The sequence below is a fragment of the Haliotis rubra genome, unplaced genomic scaffold, assembly GCF_003918875.1.
Source record: "Haliotis rubra isolate DU_JTF1 unplaced genomic scaffold, ASM391887v1 Scf756, whole genome shotgun sequence".
Classification (NCBI taxonomy): Eukaryota; Metazoa; Mollusca; class Gastropoda; order Lepetellida; family Haliotidae; genus Haliotis; species Haliotis rubra.
The window spans coordinates 122,501-146,805 of NW_025767475.1; the positions used below are offsets into that span (position 1 = coordinate 122,501).

Consider the following 24,305-nt stretch of genomic DNA (forward strand, 5'->3'; position numbering starts at 1 on the left):
GTCCCCCACCGTGATGTTGCTGGAATATTGCTAAATGTGGCGTGAAACTAAACTCACTCACACAATCACTTAAATATGCATATGCATTGTATATGTACAGCACTAGAAGAATGAAATACAGTCATGCATATGGTGACTATGCTTAATCTTTGACTGTGTCATGTGTCCAAGTGTCATGTATTGCATTCACCCGTACACCATCTGTCCTCGTATTCCAGGTGCCCGCGGCCATGTAAATAGCTGAGTGTGTACTGTGTGTTTGAGTTTACCACGGGTCGTCAGAAGCAATATGAGAGGACGTCAATAATGACTCAAGCAAATTCATCGACATGGATGGACATGTGCACAAGTAAACATATGATTGATTGACTGATAGATTGACTTATTGATTGATCGATACGAGGGCAGTCTTGTTTCCATGTACAATTTATTGTTACACGCTAAACAATAATAACATTTTCTTTATGTACGTTCACGCACTGGCATACTTCCAGGGGCCCATGAATTTACTGGGACGCTGACCTCTTCCCACAGCCTCCGTCGACGATATCACTTGGTCAAGAATAGCGACTTTCCTGAGAGATGAAACAATCTAGCGACAGGAGACTCCAGCGGGTCAGTTCTTCCCGTAATCCACATCTCTTTCAGCTGTAACATACATGAGATAACGCATAACTGACTGGCTGTCGTGGTTTGATGGTTTGTGTTAACTGGGAAACCGCACTGATCTGTAAACAACGGACTGTAAATGATCTGTGGACAACGGATTGTAAATTGTCTGTGGACAACGTACTGTAAATGTTCTGTGGACAACGGGCTGTAAATGATCTGTCGTCAACGGACTGCAAGTGATCTGTGGACAACGGACTGTAAATGTTCTGTGGACAACGGGCTGTAAATGATCCGTGGACAACGGGTTGTAAATGTTCTGTGGACAACGGGCTGTGTCAACGGACAGTGGTCTGTGGACAACGGACTGTAAAGTGATCTGTGGACAACGGACGGACAACGGACTGCAAGTGATATGTAGACAACGGACTGTAAAGTGATCTGTGGACAACGGACTGTAAAAGATCTGTGCACAACTGACTGTAAACGCACAACAGACTGTAAGTGATCTGTGGACAACGGACTGTAAATGATCTGTATCAACGGAAAGTGATAAGTGGACAACGGACTGTAAGTGATCTGTGGACAACGGACTGTAAATGATCTGTGCTGACTGTAAATGGTCTGTGGACAACGGACTGTAAATGTGTGGACAACGGACTGTAAATGATCTGTGGACAACGGACTGTAAATGATCTGCGGACAACGGACTGTAAATGATCTGCGGACAACGGACTGTAAATGATCTGCAGACAACGGACTGTAAATTATGAGTGTTTGATATTATGACCATCAGTCCACATCTGAATACACATGATCTGGTTTGCCGCCACTTACCTGAAGCACAGCGATAGTCCTATTCTCTCCCGGAAATACGGATGTATCTAAGATGGCAGACCACAAGGACATTGACAGAGGGTATGCGTGGGTGGTGCTGGTCTTCAGTTGGCTACAAGTTGTCATCTCCGGCATCTTCTACTACTCAACGGGTGTGGTCAACACCGTCCTCCTTGAAAATATGCAAGAGGGCGTGGTCAAGACGTCGTGGGTCGGGTCCACGTTGTATGGGACGATAATGCTTACAGGTGAGTATTGGTGTCCCCGCCATGATATTGCTTGTATATTGCTAAAAGCGATGTAAAACTAAATGTACTGATGTATCGAAGAGATCCATTCGGCTAGTATGATATTTGACGTTTTCGAGAGTGAGTGCGTGAGCCTAGTTTTACGCCGCACTCAGCCATATTCCAGCTATGTGGCGGCGGTTGTTAATAATCGAGTCTGGACCAGACAATCCAGTGATCAACAGCATGAGCATCGATCTGCGCAATTGGGAACAGATGACGTGTCGACCAAGTCAACGAGCCTGACCACCCGATCCCGTTAGTCGCCTCTAACAACAAGCATGGGGTACTGAAGATCAATATTCTAAACCGGACTCTCACGACCCGTTTTCGAGAGGGGGTTCACGGGTCGTCCGTTTCTCAGACACCTCAGAGTTGATTCTCAAACATGATTGTGGGTACGATTTCCAGTTCCAATTTAGTTTCTAATTCTGTATGCACCCTTACTCATGTTTGTCTGCTGGAGTTCACGTCGCTGAATGTTTTTCGTTTATATGTATATAATATTTGTGTGTTATAATCATCATCGTCAGCAACTTATTCGGGCGGTGGGGTAACCTAGTGGTTAAAGCGTTCGCTCGTCACGCCGAAGACCCGGGTTCGAATCCCCACAGGGGTACATTGTGTGAAGCCCATTTCTGGTGTCCCCCGCCATGATGTTGCTGGAATATTGCAAAAATCGGCGTAAAACCAAACTCAGTCAGTCAGTCAGTCATCATCTTATTATTATCATATCTATTGTTGTAAGATTTTAGAATTAATGCATCAGAAAGCGGTTGGTTGGTATAGCACAATCGGGCTGGTTGGGCTAATCATAAACTCAGGTCCCCTTGATCTCTCTACACGCAGCCGGGGCGGTGGGGGTAGCCTAGTGGTTAAAGCGTTTGCTGTCACGCCGACGATCCGGGTTCGATTCCTCATCTGGGTACGATATGTGAAGCCCATTTCTTGTGTCCCCCGCCGTGATATTGCTGGCATATTGCTTAAAGCGGCGTAAAACTAAAGTCACTCACTACACGCAGCCCAGGCAGGGAAGGGGACTTCTCGAAGGAAGCGCTCAAGTCGAAGTTTATCAATATTAATTGCGTTCCATTTCGTTATAGATGGTAGCAGCAATCGAATATCACGTGCAATCATGTCGTCAATGTAATTGTGTACCCCACTGTTCTTTCAGCTCCTGTGACCGGCTCTTTAACCAATGTTTTGGGGTGTCGCGTTGCATCCGTTGTTGGAGGTCTTCTGACCCTGGTGGGCATGGTTGCTGCTTTCTTCGCAACGTCGGTAAACGGGGTGATTGTGTCCTATGGACTTACTGCAGGTAAAGTGTCAAATCTTCGGTAAAAATTATCACCACATACTATAAATATACTCTACATAAATAGAAACTCAAATTGGAAATATCAGTTTTGTTGATCCATACAACAAGAATACAAAATATGAATGTCACATGTCTGCATTCGTTTGGAGTGATTTGTGCCTGGCGAAAAAAATGAACTACCGAAAAAGTGGATGAAACTCTAAAACATGAAAGTGACATGAACTATGGGTTATGGAAACAATGGGTTTTTAAATGTGCGTGATCACTGTTGTTCAGTAAGAGAAAAGTAAAATCATGCTAATAATGACAGAAGCTCAACGAAACAACGCCATCGGCCTACTGGTGACAGGCGGCCCGGTTTCGGCCTCAGCCAGGATTTTCCACGTATCGCCAACCACCATTACACGACTGTGGAACTGTTATCAAACGCAGGGTTCATTAAGGAACCATGTGTCACAGCTGCAGCGCATGACACGTTCATACGGGTTCGTCACTTACGTGATAGATTTACCACCACCTTTATAGCTACAGCAATACCAGGATTGCGTAGAATTTCGATCCAGACAGTAACGAACCGCACATGGCTGCAGGTTATAGCCCAAGACGACCACTTTGAGGCTTCATTCTACCCGGTAGCATCGGAGGCTGCGACGTCAGTGGTGTCAAGTGCACCGTGTATGGCTACAACAGCAATGGAAACATGTTTGGTTTAATGACGGCTCACGTTTTCGCTTCTCCGTAAAGATGTGCATACAGGAAATGGGCAGATTTAATGCGATAGTGTAATGATGTGGGCCGCCATCTCATATACAGACAGAACATACTAGGTACATGTCAAAGGCAATTTAACATTACACAGAAATTATTCGGCCTCACGTCCTTTCCATTAGGAAACAAGCAAACGTCATTTTTCAACACTACAACTGCCGACCCCACTCATAAAATTTTTAGGAACCACAGCATTCATTTCTGCCATGGTCCTCTCAGTCTCCAGCTCTGAACCCCATCGTACATTTATTGGATGCTCTTGATCAACGTCTGCAGTGACCACAGAATCTCCAGCAGTAGGCACAAGCTCTACAGTCTGAGTGAGAGAACAGGCCCAAGGCCATAATTAGTAATCATATTAAAAATAGAATACAAATAATATCATGGTATAACATGACAATCCCATGAAAAAGATATTCATAAGTAAACTACTGTTGTGGGCAGTTGGAATGCTTGAAAGGGATGAAACACAAATCACAATGAGTGAGTGAGTTTAGTTTTACGCCGCACTCAGCAATACTCCAGCTGATTCCAATGCTTCAAGCTATCTGAGGCCAAAACATCGTTGAACACTTTGCAAACATTTCTGACACACCACTTAGACGTGTTTGATGTTAATGACCATCAAAGACTTTTTCAAGTTATAAATTATATATGTTATGATACACGCCTGATTGTACATTAGACGTCTACATGTTATTATGGAATTAGTTGTATGGAAACTGTAACATATTCAACATCCGGGTCATAATGGCAGCTGATATGCGGTAAAAACAAACGTGAGTTTTGTGCCAATGTGGTCATGAAATAGATTTGAAACTGTTCGCTTATGTGATTATAAATGTATGTTATGCCATCTATGAATGTTAATAAATGAAAACAAGTATATATTGTTAGTATTTCTCATTTCTGTGAATATTTTTACATACGATGAAGATAACTAGATCTACCATTTCTGATATGCATTCAACAGTATGACGATCATGACATTTAGTAAACATTGATCTTTTCACACAAATACATTAATCCGACATTTTCATTAATCCGACATTTTCGTTAATCCGACATATTTCTCTGCAACCACAAGTGTCGGATTAACGAGAGTTGACTGTATATGGCGACGGTCTGTAAATAATCAAGTTTGGACCAGACAATCCAGTGATCAACATGATGAGCATCGACCTGCGCAATTGGGAACCGATGACATGTGTCAACCAAGTCAGCGAGCCTGACCACCCGATCCCGTTAGTCGCCTCTTATGACAAGCATGGGTTACTGAAGGTTCATTCTAACCCGGACCTTCACAAATCGTAGGTGCAAGGGGTCATGTGTTAATCTTAATGATGTCAAGGTAAATTTCTGTTGCGAAATATTTCATGTTTGTCTTGACAAATTTTTCCTTACGTAGTTATAATGCAAAGTATGTTTTCCCTGGCAGTTGTGCTCGGAGTTGTGCTGCTGGAGATGATTATTGACGATTCCAACACGGTGGCAGTATAGTTGTGCAGACAAACAAAATGTCGACCCACATGCCGTGTACACGGAAAACCAAATGGTCTGCGTATGGTGCACCGAGTGTGCATTTCACTGACCCTACGTGCACAATATGGTGTTTGGTACACTCAGTCAGTGATGGCACCCCACACCATGACCGATCCCCCACCAAATCTGTGACGAGGACCCGTGACATTGGCTTGACGTCCATTTTGCCAGAATGACCATGAGTATTAAGGAAGTGCAACGTGAACCGAGACTCTTCTGAAAGAATGGCACGTGAGCAACGACGACTACAGCAGTAGCTGTACAACACGTGATACAACACATGGCGGTATAACACGTGGCTGAGATGAGCAGCTTGTAAACGATTTCTAATTGCCTCACCCAAAACTCGAATTCGAGGAGCCCGATGAAGGTTTACAGTAATTCGAGCTATATATCATTTCGGACCAGTCGATCCTGCTCTCTTGACGTTAGAGGCGGTGGGGGTACCTGAGTAGAGGGTTAGCTCGTCGTGGGCAGGACCCGAGTTCGATTCGCGACTGGGTACAGTGCGTAAAGGCCTTGTACATGTACCTGCGCCGTGATATTTCTGGAATAGTGATAACACGGTTTACAAACATCCTTGTCGTTCACGTCATGGTCGATAGGAAATATTACGGGTTTATTGCAACCGGTATATAGCTAATTACACACTCTGAAGTATTGAATGCCACTGCCAGTGTCAAGAATACCAATAGTCCGTATATGCATCATAAACACAAGCAATGAAATAAAAGAAGTTAGCTGTTTGATGAGCAGACTGAATTTTGTTGCCAGAAATAATGACCTATATGATTAATCGACTTTAATCAAAGTCTCAAATAAAAGTTTCAAATAGGAACAACACCCTGTGCGCCCCTATTGCGAGAATCAGACGTGTTTTGGTGTTAGGTTTTCAGACATAAACTGTGTTGCATACGATGTTTTCGTCAACATTTTCATTTGTTACCATGTGTGTGATCCCCAACATATCCCCATCTGTTCAGGACGAAATTAGTACTAACTGACAATAATGTGCCATGCGCATCGATGGAATACGTTTTTATACCACTTAATAATGAAATAGGAAAAAAGAGACATTTAAACAACTATTGCGAAAACATTGCGAAGCCATTGATAATATCATTACAACACATATTGACCATCAGCTTGTAAACTGTTGCCCTCAAATGGAATTAGTCTGTCTCACAGTCCCTGAACCACATTATGTTCCCTACTGCCAAGATCTGCAGTGCTAAAGCCCTACATAAAGTCTAGATTTACTTATGAATCTCTGGTCTCCTTAGGGCTCCTTTTCAATTTAGATGGGTTTGTTTGTTACTATCAAAATTATATATATTCAGAGACTAAGAGTTGGTCTAATGACATATCGACATTACCATAAGGGGCGTTAGGATAGCCTAGTGGTGAAATCGTTCGCTCGTCACATTCACATCGTGAAGCCCATTTCTAGTGTCCCCAACTGTGATATTGCTGGAATAAAAACCACCCACTTTTGTCGTTCTTGCTGGGTTGTATACTCCCTAGTAAGTTAAGTAAGTAATTTGAGTGCGTGAGGCAGTTTACATTTATTCCCTTTTAGCAATGTTCCAGCAATATCACGGCGGGGGACACAAGAAATGGACTTCACACATTGTACCCATGTGGGGAATCGAACCCGGTTCTTCGGCATAACTAGCGAACGCTTTAACCACACGGTTACCCCACCACCCCGAAAGTAATCTGAATCCCTACATACCACTGGGTTGTCACTTTGACCGTTCTCTTTGCATTGAGGGGTAGTGAACACAAATGATTTATATTGCAGGTCTAGGACTCGGGTTCCTCGAGACATCAGCGATTGTCATCACTGGACACTATTTCGACAAATACCTTCCCCTTGCCTCTGGTCTTCAGATGTCTGGAGGAGGATCGGGGATGCTCATCGGTGCTCCGTTAGTGAGAGGCCTCCTTGACACGTTCGGACTGAGTGGGGCGTTTCTTATAATGGGAGGAATAGGAGCTAATGCGTGTGTGTGTGGTATGTTGTTTAGACCGTCACCGCATGAGCAACAAATAGGAGCAAAGACGAAGGAGACGTCGGGAGACGTCACCCGAAATCTCGTGGATCAAGAAGCAGACGTGCAGTCAGAAGTCAGAATAAGCTATGTGCAACGTTTACGTTCAACAGTCAGAGACACGTGGTCTCTTTTGTCTAATTTGAGCTTTATGCTGTACGTCTTTTCCTATACATTATGGGGATTTGGAGAATCAATCATCTATGTACATCTGCCTACCTTTGCGGAGTCTAAAGGAACTAGCCCACAGAATTCAGCCATGTTGTTCACAGCCATGGGAATCACTAGTATAATAGCGCGGGTGTTGGCAGGGTTTGCTGGTACCGATCCAGCAATAGGCGTCTTCATGCTACACACGGGTATGGTAGGTGTAGCCGGTGTCTTGATCATTCTGTGTCCACTTTTAGCAAGTTCTTACACACTACAGCTCCTCTTCTGTAGCATATATGGCATCTACAGTGGAGGGCCGATGGCGCTATTGAACCCAATTATTGTAGACCTGTTAGGTGTGAAACAACTGGCGACCGGATATGGAGTGGTGAATTTCATTGGTGGCATTGGATTACTTCTCGGACCTCCTTTTGCAGGTGAGTAAAGGCAAACGGACCCTGTTTTTGTGTAACAGGATGATAGGTCCCTCGTATGAGATACAACAATCGTGATATTTTTCATGTGCATGAATAACCACTTTGAAGCGAAATTTATGCGATTAGACGGAGGTGTCCAATCAGTAGCACATCATTATGGAGGCAGCCATTGTGCAGTCCTTGTCGGGATCAGTGGAGCGCCTGCGCAACATACCCAGGCAACCAGACTGATTATGAGGAGTGTGAGTGACTTACGGTAGGCGTAAGGATCGAGCTGGGTTTAACTCGGCAAAGGATACAATTTCAAAATTGAGGTGTCCGTTTAGTATAGAATACCAAGATGTGGCCCGCCATAGACACGCCCGGACACGAATGATATGAAGAGTCCAACGTAATTTAGGGCCTCTAATGAGCCTCTTCCGACCGCTCGGTCACTTTTGTAGCTGGGAGCTTTGCGACAGATATTTTGTCTGTCACTGAAGAGCATTTCTTTTGTTGATGAAAGAAGCCGAACAATGTTATTTCATTTAACCCATGCGGAGCAGACAACATTACGTGTTGTGTTATTTGCCAGGCAGCAGGGGATGGTACATCTCGTTTGAATCCGTATTTGATGAGGAACGAACACAAATGGCCGTGTGGCGAATTTACTTCCCTTTAGGTTTAGTAAATGCCAAATTCTAATGTTTACCGGAACCGGTCTAGCTGTTTCTCTATTATTTTTTCAACGGTTCTGGGCACCAAAAGTTAGCCATGATTGTCGCAGACGATCATTGTCGATCTATATTCGAAGGGACATATCTTTTTCAAGCTTAAACAAATATGCTTTGAAGGGCTTGATAATTCAAACAATACCACCGTTCAGGATATATTTGAAGGTTCAACCTATTTTCTCATTACAGATAAAAAAAAAATTATAATAATTTCAAAAATGATAAAATGAACTTTTTGTGATAATAATAGTTGAGTCAAAATTCAAATGAGATGGATCCATACTACATGTGAAACGGTTTGATATGCACAGTCTACTAAAATGCAAAGTCCTGTAATTTATCAGAAGTGTAATAATTTGAAATGTTTTCCTACAGTTTAATCGTAACGCATATTATTTTCAATCTATCCGTCACCGCTCCCTGTCCCAACGTGTTACACGTTCCAAAAATATTTAATGTTGTTCGCAGGGTTGATCATGGACGTCTCAGGAAGTTACGATGTCAGCTTTGCTTGTTCTGGTAAGTTCCATGAAACTTCATGCAGTCCGATGTGCTGTCATAATACAACATTCGGCTGTTACAAACTCACAGTGATGCAAAACTATACTTGAACACTCTGTGAGTGAGGGGCGTTGGGGTAGCCAAGTGGGTAAGGTGTTCGCACTTCACGCCAAAGGCCCGTGTTCAAATCCCCACATGGGGTGAGTTAGTACTATTTTGTGTAAATAAATAACGACAGTATTGAACAAAAGTTCTACAGGTAGGGCGATGGGACTAGCCTAATATTAAAAGTAGTTCACTCGTGACGCCGAAGACCAAGGTTCGATTCTCCACATGGACACAATGTGTGAAGCCGATTTCTGATGTCCGTGCTGTGATGTTTTATCTTCATACTAGCTGATGTGTTGTATTGTTTCAGGTAGCGCACTAGTGATAGGAAGTCTGCTGTCTCTGTGCATACCGATGTTTAAGAGACCAAGTGTTTCCTCTGATCGGGAAATGGACGTGACAGTTGCTGAAGAATACACAGCCGTAGCTTCCGGACCAGATCGGCAATAAATACTGTTCAACCACTGACTATGATCTCTCTTTTATGATATGTCAGGACATCTATTAGACTAACAACTAGTCTCTGAAATGAACATATTTTACAGAAAAAGGTTCATAGTTAAAACAATAGAATATAGTGAAAAGGAGCCCTGAGACTTTTTTCATTTTTTGCCACATTTTCTAGACTTGCGTGGGCTTTCTTGGCTATATTTGCTTCAGGATCTGAATTTGGTGGACTTGTGGTTTCTCAAACATTCCATAACAATCAGCTCAAATAGAACAGTATCAGCTTGAACACTGACACAACGTGCAGCATAGGTTTAACGACATGAAAACGTCGTATTTAATATGTTATGCTGGAGTAATATTGGACAAGAAATACACGTTTTTTTAAAATGTTTATTGCCATGGCTTTCTATCCGAAAAAAGTGTTAATTGACATCGGAACCCGTGAAGATCCCGGTTAGAATTGGTCTTCAGCGTCCCATGCTTGTGGGATCGGGTGGTCAGACTCGCTGAAAAAGAAACTTTACTTCCCTCCACTGTAAATAGGAGTCTCCGCAGTTGTGAAAGTGGTCTGCCTGATGGCCTTGGATAATATTTTGACTTTCTTTAGGAAATTAATGCAACAACACGTGACCAATTAAGCTAATCAAAATGCAGGAATTACAATGAACACAGCGACAATTGTGCATGATAAAGACTTTTCATCGGTTAGGACATAACAGTACCATTAGTAACATTCGTCATTTACTTACCAGGATTGTACGTAGGCATGTAGCAGTTTAGCTAAAAAACAAACCCCAGAACATACATCAACCCCAGATAATTCAATCTGATTTGTGTGTTGTACAGACGGGATACGGAGAAAACGGACCCCGGCGAAAACGGACCCCCATAAAATCGAGAAAACGGCCACCGCGCTGGAGAGAACGGCCTCTGGACCAAGAGAAAACTACCTCTGTGCCTAGAGAAAACGACCAACATAGTTGCACCAAGATGAAAGGATATTATATGATTATATATATCCTAAATAATAAAGATTTACTTCATTACCAATAAATGAATAAGATAAGATTTTAAACAGTGATTGGTTGTTCTGTTTAGTGGATTCATTACCGAAACGCCGACCTTCTAAAGCGTGTCAACACAAACTGGCAAGGGAGGAACCGACTGTCTCCACGCACCACTGACTGGTTACAATGGGAATAAAATGTTGTTACAGTCACATAGGTTATACAGAAAACAGGAACGACATAAAAGCGGATTCAGCATTTAGTCATTTATGAACAGTAAAGCACTAAATTTTCATTTCAGTCGCCACATGGTTGTGCGCTGATGGCTTTTTTGAAAGAATGTCATTGATCGTAGAAACAGTCGAATTACAATCATTTTTTGCGCATTTCAAAGAAATCCAACCTCCTGTCATTCTCTTGCTTATTCTATACAATATATCCTCCCATGCACAGGTATCTACCGCTACAAGAGGTAGGAAGAAATTATTGATCAAGCTGTGCATTTGCCATGATGGAAATGATGTTTGAGATATACGTCATGCTGCCGTATGTGTGATATGATTGGATTAATTAGTCACATTGAGCGAACTCACTAAATAATTACATTCCAGTAGGTGAACAGATCTCATATTTAATTTAGTGATCACTTTTCGCACCTGAGTTCAACTTTGGGTGACACCCAGACTTTAATCCCTTGAAATAACAACGCTAAAACAACATATCACATCAAAGGATTTTTACCCTCAACCTTAGGGGTCGACGTTTCGGTAAGACACCGTTTAGTTTCTATATCCATAGCGGTTTAACCTTTGAAGATTGGTTGATTGTCTCGATAGTTCCGATGAACAAAAACCAATTTGATTGATTGTACATTTTACAGGTAAGACAAGTTGATAAGGTAGTGTTTATATTGACGAGCGGGTTAGTAGTACTAATTCCAAATTTTGTTCTTGTAGTTCTGCCATGGTCCCTAGTATGGCGATCTACCTTCAGTTGTTGGTAATCTATAGCCTGTTTTTGGTATTGTCATCTATAGTTTAAACGTTTTAAAAAAATAATATAAATTCTAGTTTTAAATTTATATCTGCGATAAACTAGTTGTTTTACTGTCCTTCGGTGACAGGTGTTTAGTTATCACGAAAATATAATTTGTTTTTAGTCACGATATGGCTGAAATATTGCCGGTGTGATTTGAAATTCAGGTCAAGATATCCAATCACCTCGCTACTCCCTGTGTACTGACTGACGTGAGAGTGAGAAAACAGCTTAATAAAAGAATTGATAAATCATTTTATCTAATACTAATGATATAAAATAATAAAATTTTCTCGTGTTTATTCAATTATTAAATGTTGACGGGTGAAGGAGACAAGTCCGAAATCAGCCTGATCAGCCAGCCAGCACCCATTTATATCACTTTAAGAAAGAATTGATATTTGATAGACAAGGTTCTTATTTATTCTAGGTATCCCTTTAATACACGTATCACCATATGTGTTATCAATAACAAGACATGTAAAATATAGCATTATAATATACATTGCATTATTCAGAAACAAACAAATGAAGAGTTGTAAATAAATAATATGTAAGTACAACTTGTAGATATACAACCTAAACCATTGCCATTACTATGTTATCATTGTTATTGCCTCCTTATAATATTGATTGAGAGATGAATAACAGTAAAATAAAATACATGTAGTTTTCTGTTACATATCATGGCCGTTTTTCTAGGCATAGAGGCCGTTTTCTCTAGCAGCGGTGGCCGTTTTCTCGTGAGCGGTGGCCGTTTTCTCGAAATATTCTTTGGCCGTTTTCGCTGGGGTCCGTTTTCACTACAACCCGTACAGACCCTGTCTTAATAAGTAAAACAAAGAAAACGTATTCTTTCTTTTATATTTAAAAGCGTAAGTCACAAAAGATTCAACGGCAATTTAATCTCTCCACTCTTTTTAATCGTAGAGCATATGTCATTTAATGTAAGGCTAGATTTGTCTAACTTAGGGAATGGTGTAAATCCAGCTAGGGTCCATGCAGGAAACGAAAGTACCGTAAGTCCCCATGGTCCCTAGTATGGTGATCTACCTTCAGTTGTTGGCGATCCTCAGCTCTATTTTAGAGATATATGCTAGTTTTATTTCTATAGCCTGTTTTTATATCGAAATTTGTGATAATCTAGTTGTCTTCCTGTCCTTCGTTGACAGGTTTTTATAATTTACATTTACTTGATATGAAATTATAACCTTTTACTCACGATATGGCTGAAATATTGCCGATGTGACTTAAAATCGGAACTCACTCATATTTAAAAGCGATCTTTTTGTGTTGTTTTTCTTACGGCGACTAAAGCTAATCTACGTCGTAGACAACAGCACACCGACTAGGTAGATGTTAAACAATTGAAGATTACTTCTGCCTGTATCTGCCATCACAACAAGTTAAAGATCTTGGAGTACAGCTACAGGCTGACCTTTCCATGTCTGCACAGGTGGATCATCTGTGTAAGACATACTACTTTCACATTCGTTCCATTGGTACCATCCGAAAATACATAAAGAGAGTGCACATATCCTGGTCAGATGCCTTGTGTCTTCTCGCCCAGAATACTGATATAGCCTTCAGACTGGACTATCCAAAGAACACATGAAAAGCTCATGAAGTGCAGAATACAGCCGCTAGAATTATATCTAGTATATATAAGTTCGAAATATGATCATATGACCCCTGTGATAAAATCTTTGCACTGGCTTCCTGTTCAATACCGAATTGACTTCAAAGGTCTGTACACGATCTTTAAGTGTCTCAACAACATTGCCCCTCCATATCTCTCCTAACCCAGTAAGTGCCTTCCAAAACCCTACGTTCCCAGGATCAACGGCTCCTGAAAGTTCCTCAAGCTCGGCTCTCCTCTTTTGGAAAGAAAAATGTTCAGCATGTCGCCCCTCTTTTATGGAACTCTCTACCGCTTCAAATCAAACTCGCCCCAACCCTGGACTCTTTTAAGAAGGCCCTAAATACATTCCTTTTTACTAAAGCCTACAATTGACTTTTTTCCATTCTTCTGTAAATATACACATGGAAGTTAATTAAAATACCCCGACTTTTTCATATTGCCATGAAACTGAGCAACCATTACCATTCGTATGTATACTTGAAAGTTTCCTGAAAGTTGACATTTTGGACTAAACAATAACAAAAAAATCATGAAAATTTGCAATATCTTAATTTACTAAATGACATCAAAACGTCAGAAATGTTTTGTTAACAGAATGTATCCCTGTACAACTGTGGGGCTGCAGAGTTCCAAAATGGGGGAGGTGAGTGTCTCTCAGTCTCAAAATGTACTCTGTCATCTTCAGACAGCAAATCACATGAACAATGTTAATAGCGCGCATATCCACCTTGTGCACGGATGACTGCTTTGAGCCTCCTCCTCATGCATGTCGTGAGTCTCCGGATTCGCTCAAGAACCAGCTGCTGCTAGTCCCGGCTGAAAGCTGCTTCCAAACATGCCAGATCTTGTACAGGCGGATCCAGTGTTTGCTGATCCAGTGCTTGCGTCCAAGAATGCCCCAGACATGCTCCACCGGGTTCAGATTCCGGCTCATAGCTGGCCATGGAAGTTTGGATACAGCGCTGTTGGGGAAGGCGTGTCACAAGTCGGGAACGATGTGGTCGGGCGTTGTCATCCATAAATTCAGGGCGAGTGGCAAATGGATGGTTATCAAAATGTGGCACAAGAACAGGATCCAGAATGTCCCGGGTGTCGTGGTCGCCATTGAGTTTTCAAAGAACAGTTACCAGTCCAGTTTACCATCATAGGAGAGACAACCCTAGACAATGACAGATCCACCACTGCAAGGAACCGATGCTCTGTTGTTCTTAGGCTCATAGTCACTGTTCTTGGTTCTCCAGACTCGCTGACGTCTGTGACGTGCAATAAAACGTGACTCTCATCCGTCCAATGCACCTTCCTCATTGACGTCAAATTCCAATAACGTCGGTTTAAACACCACTCCAAATGAACTCTCGTGTGAACATTGGTCATGGCTGGACACTTGATCACCCTTCTTGCGCCCTCATCCCATGTGCCTTTATGCGATATTTTACAGTCCCATTGCACAGACGTCTGTTGGGGAGCCATAGGTGCGTCAGGACGCCATTTGTAGTGAAAGGCTGACATCTCATCAGGCTTGCTAAATCCCGATTCTCAACTTGAGACGTCTTTCGGGGCTTTGGTCAGTCCTTAACCTTGTTGTTTTTTTAACAAGACGACTTATGATGGTGTGGTGAATGTCAAGCTGTCGCCCAATAGCACTGCGTGGCATCCCGGTGTCTTGCTTTCCAATGATTTGCCACCTTCTTGCTTCTGGCAGTCTCCTTCGTGCCATTGTAACGGATACTGGTAAAATCATGTAAACGTTTTGGCGTTTTATACAGTTAGCCGCATTGATTTAATAGTGCTTCTTGAGAGAATCTTGGGTAGCTTGCTTCAACTGCATAATGAGATGTGTTTTGACGACTGATTTAGCAAACCCTTAAACAATATTGAAAGGGAATACAGTTCAAATAAAAGACATGCTTACAATTCAAGATTTATCATTAGGCAAGTCAGTAACTTAAAATATGTTAGGGGTGATTAATTTAGTTCCATGTGTATAGTTTTATTGAGCCATGAGCATGCATAAGTGCGTGGACACTGGCGCTTTACAAATATCCACTATTATTATTTATCATAGCGTCACTTACCCTGTTAGAACAAGGAGCGAAGGTGTCTGTCCAGTATGACATGTACACAGCCGTGTACCCGAGCGTAATTTGATACGATCGAAGTTTGCTCACATGTTCACATTTCTCTGTAGTATGAACAACGTCATATGTGCTCACCCAGAGACCATACAGCAATGGTAGGTGGTCTCTGCCTCGCCTAATCAAGAGCAATGCATACGAGGTATATCGAAGTATTTTGACGTTTTAATTTATACGTGCTTTTTCCAACATAATCAAAAGACAGTTACCGCCTTTCTTTCAAGCATGTTTTATGTTTAGGATGTCTGTAAACACACACGTGTACTGAAGCGCATGTAAACTAACCATGTGACCTGCAAGCAAGGTTAACCTCCAGAAGCGCACATATATACCTCTTCATCCACAGCTGTTGTTCAATGTCACACAAGGTCTACAATTTCGTGATGTACATGTGAAGCTTACACGGTATCCAGATTTTCTATGTGACGAAACCGCAGTTCGGACGTTCTGAAGGGGCACTGTTCTTGACATGAAGTACTTAACCATTCCAGGCAATTCCGAAGTGCATGAATACTCACAAAAGCGTGTCATTAATCCATTTTAATCTTGAACTATACGTAACGTTTTCTGTTGGAAAACGGCCCGGTTCTGTAACGGTATGCTTGTAATCGAGTATTCTCGCTGTGACACAACAATGAACACAGAAATATAAAGAGAATAACCAGTGTCTACCATCTGCTGTAGCCTTGCAGGTACTGAACCTATGAAGATTCAGGTTAGAACTAGTCTCCAGCAACCCATGCTTGTCGTTAGAGACGACTGGCGTGCTGTGTGGTCTGGCTCGCTGACTTGGTTGACGCATGCCATTGTATCCGAACTGCAAAGTTTGATACTTATGATGCAGGGCCCCGTTCCTCAAAGCGATCGTAGCGTTAAGATGATCGTAACTCCCATACTTCAACATAGACTTACGACAGTCAGGAAGCGCGATCGCTTTGAGGAACGAAGTTTGATCGCTGGATTGTTGGATTGTATGAACTGCTTACGAAGTTTGATCATGATGTTCCTCAAACTTTGATCGAGCGTGATACTAACTCCCATACTTTAACAAAGACTTACGACAGTCGTAGCGCTACGATCGCTTTGAGGAACGAAGCCCTGATCGCTGGATTGTCTGGTCAAGACTCGATTATTTACAGACCGCCGCCATATAGCTGGACTATTGCTACAAACAACAAACAAACAACAGTACTAATTGCAGCTGACCACTGCAACAATATTGATCGGCTATTACGGCGATGTAGAACAATACCCACTCGTTATAGCATCATGTAATTCGAAAGTTGCCGCTTTGGTATCCTAGTTCTTAAAAATGTCCGGGTGAGCAATGAATACAAGTGCATCTTGTTCATATGAGAAACCCTTTGATTTAAATACAAGACAAGCTAACAAGGATATTAAAAGCAATAAGCCATGCATGTTGTGGATAATGGATCAGATTTCGAAATGCTAATGTATGTTGTCTTAAGAACGATAAAGCTCGAAATGTATTATTTGAAGTCAGATATGAGTGTTATTCTCATGTACCATCTAACCCCTACAGGTAAAATGACTCGCAAAAGAAAACATACACACAAGCTTGATATTGTTTAAAAATTAAACAAACAACAGAAGGTTTAGCTGTTCAGTATTTATCCTCACCAGTTACAGGTTCCTCTGCATGGAAGTGTGTTTTAGATGAGTTTTTACTTTTGAGGCGTTTTCGTTGTGTTTTGGACATTTCGATATGATCCTCAGCATTAACATAAATTGTGTTTTAGTAAGCTCAGGTTGTGACTCACAGGTTGAGAGGCAGATGTTGCCACAGGAGACTGACACCCAGAAGTAGTACAAGTAGCAACAGCTTTTACTGGTGTAACAGATTTCATCCAAGTCAGGATAGTCTGTCAAGCGATAGAAACTGTTTTTGGTTTTCCGGAGACAGCAGCTGAGTAGCTAATAGTCGGCAATATTTCAGATTGAATCTTTGACAAAGGTAATGTTATGTTCATATTTTAATTTGTGGATCTTTGTATTGTATCTTCAGGACAAGATTTTGACGACCATACGTGGTCACCACCGCCATTTGCGCCTGTTTTTTATCTTTATTGCAGGCGGTTTCTTGGTGATCTTTACAGCAATGGCTGCGATGAGCACTACTAGAACCGTGTGCAAACTTTTGACAGTTATAACATCGAGGTAGATTCGGGATATACACCTCCACTCGATATTGAAATATTATTGATTTTGGTAAAGAAACCTAACGCAAATGTAAACATGTAGGTATTGCATGGTTCAGTTCTACCATGCTAGACATTGAGTTTTCTCTTCAGACATATCCGTTGAGCACTGAGATCTGTCTCTAACAATGCCTCTGCTAGAGTTTAACGTTTTGGGTGGCGAGACAGCAACACTAATATTTGCAAACATTTGTTGCTGTAATAAACTGATTGACTGCTGCCGACGCAAACACCCCCCAAGAAGCGAATCGCTACCGAAACGTAAAACGTTCTCTATTTCTCCATATATAGACTGTATTGTTTTTTATATAACAAACGGATTGAGTTTAGGTGGTTCTCCATTTGTAGCCGCAATGACTATAAACGTAGATCAAGTTTCTTGTTGCTTTGAAACTGAAATAGAGATTACTAAACGAGTGTCTGTCAGATATCATTTATCTTACAACGAGTTGTTTCAAAACGTATTTAACGAGCGAAAGCGAAATACGTTTTGAAACAACGAATTGTAAGATAAATGATATCTGACAGACACGAGTACAGTAATCTGTTTCTTACACACCATAAAATCGCACCATTTTATGGTCGAATAGATTCAAATTGCATATTTTCTCATCGCAGCTGAGCAATAATACACAACACAACGTTTATGAATGAGTGACGTCACTTGGCTTCCTAATCACTACTCATCCCCATGGTGACCCTCCACAAAAAAATGTTTCTGCCTCGTCTTCACGTCATCAAGGCAATAATGATAATGCAAAGTAGATAAGATCACAGAAAATGAATCAAACACTCTAAAACGATGATGTTACCATGTAAATGTGGATGATTTTCATTCTTGCAAGCATAAATATTTGAGCGTGTGACGTTATCGTTATCGTTTGGTGGTTGTCGTCATCGGAAGATTGTTTTGGATATCTCTGCACATTGGGACTCTGTACTTGTGTACCAGTTTACGCGTTCAATGTTCTCCTATCGACCGGTGCCAAATTGTTGAGTGTGTGTAATTAGGTGTAACCCGTGTGCTTGAATGTGACAATGCTGAGGTTCACTATGAATGGGGGACTACTCTGCTTCGCCACAGCCTTCTCGTTTTCCCGAGCCAGAAACTGTCACGTGGAAAGTAACGGAATTCACGGAGTTGTCAGTATGAAATGTGAGTTGATTACATCCAGTATGTTATCAAGACATAAACTTTGCATTGTGATGCGTAGGAGGAATATCTTAAGCAATGGCTTATGTGTAGATCAACCGTTCCTGTGCATGTTCGATTGAATAGAAAGTACGTGTGCCGCCATTTGCACTCATGAACCAATGCAAACGTTCCATGTTGTACATTGTTTCAACGAGTGTGTTTTGGCTCTGATTGTCATGAGTGAATTTGATAACATTGGAATCACATTGTAGCTTGGAGCTGGAAGTGGGTCTTCATCATGTTTATCAATGAAAAATGTCATCAACTTCGATTCATCAAAGAAACAACGAGGCAAATCGATCTAAAAATGGACAGGTACTGACGTTATCGTGTCAGGTATTTTTGCAAGGCGATACAGCACACGTGTTGCATCTCTCCAGTAAAAGTACCAATGTTGTACATTTTGAATATTCGAAGGGAATCCCGGTCTTTATCTTTAACGGCGATTTTCACATAATTGCTTAAACAGGTATCACTGTTTGATCGAGCGATTTTGAATTCATGACTAGAAATCAAAAGTTATAATTAAAGGAATTAGAAAATTAATACTATATTAGATTCATGTTATATTTTTTCTAATTGTGTTTCATTGTATAAATACCTGTTTATGTTGCAATCGCGAAAATAACGGGTAGGTGTAAAGGGTTTTGTTTTGTTTTTTCTTGGTGGGGGGGGAGGGGGGGGAGAGGAATAACAGGTTTCTGTCCGATTGAAGCACGAGGAACTTATCAATGAATTTTAATCAGGAAAGTAGTGCGTCATAATCTGACCTTAGGTCATCACCATGGAGTAGCCAATCACGGGTTAGAAATCGATCTCACACATATGTGTGATACCAGTTTTCTCACATGGGTTTCTCACCCACGGGTGTGTAAGAAACACCTTTTTGACCTGAATGATGATCAGCCTGTAGACGCATATTTTAGTCACTTCTATAGGAACCGGAATTCGTAAGAGACATGATGTAATTGAAGGGTCGAGAAGCAGAACGACCTAAGTCAGACTTAGGTTATTTTGACATAATAATACCCCGCTAATCGTCATGTTCAGATCTGCATTGTGGTGAAATTTCACTTTGAGACGTTAATATTTGGCAGAATAAGAGCGTGTTGAATATGCATGATTTATGCCCAAAAGACCTAAGTCAGACTTAGGTTGCTCTGCCTCTGAACGGGCCTGACTTTGGTCTTTTTGCCTCAAAACTCTTCTGACAGGAGGTCAAAAACGGTCTGGCGAAATTGTTGTTTACTCAAATTGTTTCATTAGAACTAGTAAGTATTGAGCAATTCTTTCAAATAGAAGAGTCAGAGTATACTTTAATAGTGATTTTGTGTGAAAATGACAATATATGTACATAATAAAAGGCTCAAATGTGGTTTCAGGTTGTTGTTTTGGCACAAAATCATTTGAAACACATAAAATACCAAAAATATACAAAAACACAACATTCAGTCAGTATCAAATTATCTAATAAACGTATTTTATAGAAACTTTTAATAGAAGTCATCACGCAAAGGACGTATATAGTGTTATAAATTAATATATATGTAGAATAGGGTTCACAGGGTCAGTACTTTTCGGGCTAAATGATGGAATTGTATATCCCATTTTCCGGATCAAACGGACCCCAATCATGTGCCCGTTTCCCAAACATCTGATGATACTGATGACTGTAATGCCAGTAGAGTTTCTCCGCTACGTAATGTAGACTTGTCAAACTCTGGTGCGCAGTTTGCTTCACTTTTACCGTATTGAATTTGGAGATTGACAGACACTCAGTTCCAGAATGTTCCGGTTCTACCCTCAGGAAGGTCAGATCAACATGTTCTGCAATGACAGCTACACTGTCCTAAACAGAGCAGAACTGTTGTAGTTTCACATGGATATTATATATAATGATAATAATAATAAATACTACTAGACGGTGCAGCAATGAGAGTAAACCAGGTGAAGTCCTTCACCAAGTCTGAGTCAGTTATTTGTGGAGAAGCTTTCTGAGAAGCCACTGCATTGTGTGTGTGGAACAGTGTGTGGAACAGTGTGTGGAACAATGTGTGGAACAGTGTGTGGAACAGAGCAGTAATCCAGCCGACTACTCCTTCGCCTGGATGAAGTCGGCCGGTCTTAAATGTGAAACTGAGGGCTTCCTTTTTGCAGCTCAGGACCAATCACTTCCAACTCTCAATCGGCAAGATGTGATTCTTGAACAAAATGTCAATATGAATTGTCGAATTTGCAATGAATTTACAGAGACTGTCCAACACCTTCACAGTGGATGCCCTTCCTTGACACAAACAGCATATCTTAAAAAGACATGATGACATGGCTCGTTGATTCTACTACCGTTTTTATCATACCTGTGGCTTTGATTTCGCGGTCCATCCGTGGAACGACCCTGAACATGGCCAGGGCGTCATGGAAAATAGGCCGATATACAGCCTCTGAAGAATTCCAGGCAACAAACCTAATCTCCTTTTTGATAAAGCCAATGAATTTACTAATGTTGTTGAATTTTCTTTCCCATTTGACAGCAACATGATTGACAAGATTCAGGAATAGCATGCTAAACATGCAGACCTTGCCTTTGAAATGTCTTGCTTGCATCCCAAGTACATTGTCGTCAGGCTCGCCATTGTTCTCGATGCCATTGATTTGGTACCGGGAGCACAGCCCTTCTGACACTCTGGATAATGCAGAAGGCTGTAGTGTTAGGGAGCCTTTCTCCGGAAAGTTCTTGGTGGATTCGACTAGGCAGCGTTTCCTGGGAGAAGTCCCATTCGCTGTCTGGGCTGCGTGTAGAGGGGGCAAGGGCCCTAAGCTGATGATGAGCCTTACCGGCCTGATTGTTCCAGGATCACCCGAACCCTCCCTGCTGCATGTCATCTTAATCTGTAAAGCATAATATTAGGACACCTGTATTTCTCATTACTCCTTGCTTGATGCATGCTCGAAGCGTACACTCACAAAGAAAAAGGTTAAGAGCTGTTGAAAGATGTAGGTCTGGAGATCTTCTGGTTCATTCTGGGAGGCTGTTCCATGCTGATGCCGAGAAGGAATGCTGGCCATATCTCACAGTCTTGATGTTGGGAATGTTGGGATGTTGGGAAAAGCATGGAGCAGGGATCGAGGAGGTGAGCAGATGGGCATGAGGTCTTGTAGGAAGCCTGGAGCATCGTGGGACAGACACAGGCGGGATGATATGATCCTGCTTACACAATCCGTATTCTGTACACGCTGCAGACGATTTATCTGCTTAGCAGGTGCTCCAACAAGGAGACTGTTACAATAGTCGATCTTTATCATGACAGTACCAGAATGATGGTTGATTCTTTGGTTAAATATTTCCGGATGTTGCTGACGTTTCTCAACTGTAGAAAACACATCTTTGTTATTTGACTGATTTGACTATCCATGGAGAGGTCCGAGTCCAGGACAACACCTAAATATTTGACACTCTCTGACACTGGTACCTCAGTATCTCCAATCACCAAGGTAGAGAGTCCGGACTCTAAAACCCCTTGGCTTTGGTCCAACCACAACAAACTCCGTTTTTCGAGCATTCAACTTGACCTTGTTGGTCGACATCCATTTCTGTATGTCATGGCAGCAGTTTGTCATACCTTGAGCTGCCGCAGTGCTTCAGAGTGATTAGGCTTGAAGAGTGATGCCAGCTGAGTGCCATCTGCATATAGATGCCTGTTGATCTCATCTACCTGAATGATTAAGCCAAAGCCTTCTATATGCATTGTAAATAGAACTGTACCGAAAACCGACCCCTGTGGCACGCCGCTTGAAAAAGTCACTGAAGCTGAACATACACCATCGATATACACCGATTGATACCGATTCAACAAATGGTTTCGAACCAGGACCATAAACAACCATTGAGAAAGAAGTCATTCCTGAGGCGCATATGGTGGTCTATGGTGTTTGAATAGATTTGATGATTCTAATATGGAAATGTTTTGTCACACATTATGATGGCTGATGGGTGTACTGCAGTCTGTAGACCTATTAAAAGCGTTACTAGTAAACTCTAAGGTTGAGATGAGTTTCAGAAAAAAATACATCGTTTTAAAACACAATATTCCTCTCAAACGTTCACCAGATGCATGTGCAATGGATACATACTTCTTGTTTTGTATGCTTGTCATATTTATAGCGTTATTTCTTATTTCAGCCACGAAAATTATCCCTGACGTAGGTCATTCTGCCAGAAAACGGAAATTCAGTTACAGTTTTGCCTCCATAATTCTGAAAATATTTGATGAAACAACATCAAAGTAAAGCATGATGCAATTGATTCCACTACGCAAGTCTAACAAAGAATACAATGACTTTTCCCCAGTAGTTTTCAAAATACCAGTTTTTCGTCTCTCCTAAAAACCTACAAAAAATGACCTAGGTCGTTCTGCTTCTCAACCCTTCGTATGTAATTAAGTTCAGCTTGCCACCCGCCACCTTGTGTCAACAAGGACAGTGTTTTATTACAGCGGATATACAGCATACTTACACTAGGTATACAGGGGTGTTATGCTACAGTAAATACGACATAAATAGCTATATTTGTCTACCAGATATAATGCTGGTTCGGCTCTAAACAAAAACTTTGACATAAACTTTAGTGGTCGGCATCACCAGATTAGCCCATGAGACACCGCCTTCTGGGTATAGGACTTTCAGCAAATCTACAATCACGTTAATTTCAAGATTCGAAGCCCAAATATGATATAATGCAGAAAAATGTATCACAAAACGTTTATAGCGCAAGGCTCGACATGACCAGCCGATTGATAGAACCAAGCCTTTTCTACCACTCGTCTCGGTGAAGTCAGGACCCAAGTGGAATGTTGGACCATTGGAACACGGTTCCAGGGTGCCGTTTCACGAAAGCGTCTTAGCGCTACGACGTCCTAGCCGGTACGACCTACTTTAGGATGTCCTAGCATAATGATTTACGACCGTTCCATGAAGACATCGTAAGCCCGTCGTAAACTCCTTTTAAGATAAGGGTGTATAAAGTTTACGATGTACGATGTCCTAACTTGCATAGCAACGCCTATGTTATCAAACCGGAAATGAAAGCGCACCTGTTTAACTGTCATCAGCGAAGAGGCAAACACTAAATATGAATTAAATGAAAGCTTACATGGTAAGTATGGTTAATTACAAACCTGTTAAAGTTAAATGACAGTATGTGTCACTTCAAGATTTCATTATTAGTTTCTAAATCTGATGAGTTTAATAGTAAATAACACTATCTATCAATTCCTTGTCCAACCCTCCAGCAGAATTTAC

At 41.5% G+C, this 24,305-nt stretch overlaps 1 protein-coding gene and 1 long non-coding RNA gene across 2 annotated transcripts in view; both read left to right on the top strand.

Moving 5' to 3' along the window:
* The window catches only part of LOC124260245, a 17,948-nt gene extending 3,902 nt beyond the window's left edge, over positions 1 to 14,046 (top strand). The window contains exons 2-3 of the long non-coding RNA XR_006894034.1: positions 495 to 946; positions 14,036 to 14,046. This is a non-coding gene — a long non-coding RNA (uncharacterized LOC124260245). The remainder of the gene's footprint in view (positions 1 to 494; positions 947 to 14,035) is intronic.
* LOC124260244 (monocarboxylate transporter 14-like) lies at positions 1,204 to 9,911 on the top strand. Its single transcript, XM_046694503.1, has 5 exons — positions 1,204 to 1,694; positions 2,908 to 3,051; positions 7,166 to 8,002; positions 9,184 to 9,234; positions 9,635 to 9,911. The coding sequence occupies exons 1-5, from the start codon at positions 1,499 to 1,501 to the stop codon at positions 9,772 to 9,774; spliced, it is 1,368 nt and encodes a 455-aa protein (XP_046550459.1). The 5' UTR covers positions 1,204 to 1,498; the 3' UTR covers positions 9,775 to 9,911.
* Positions 14,047 to 24,305: the final 10,259 nt, after the last annotated feature.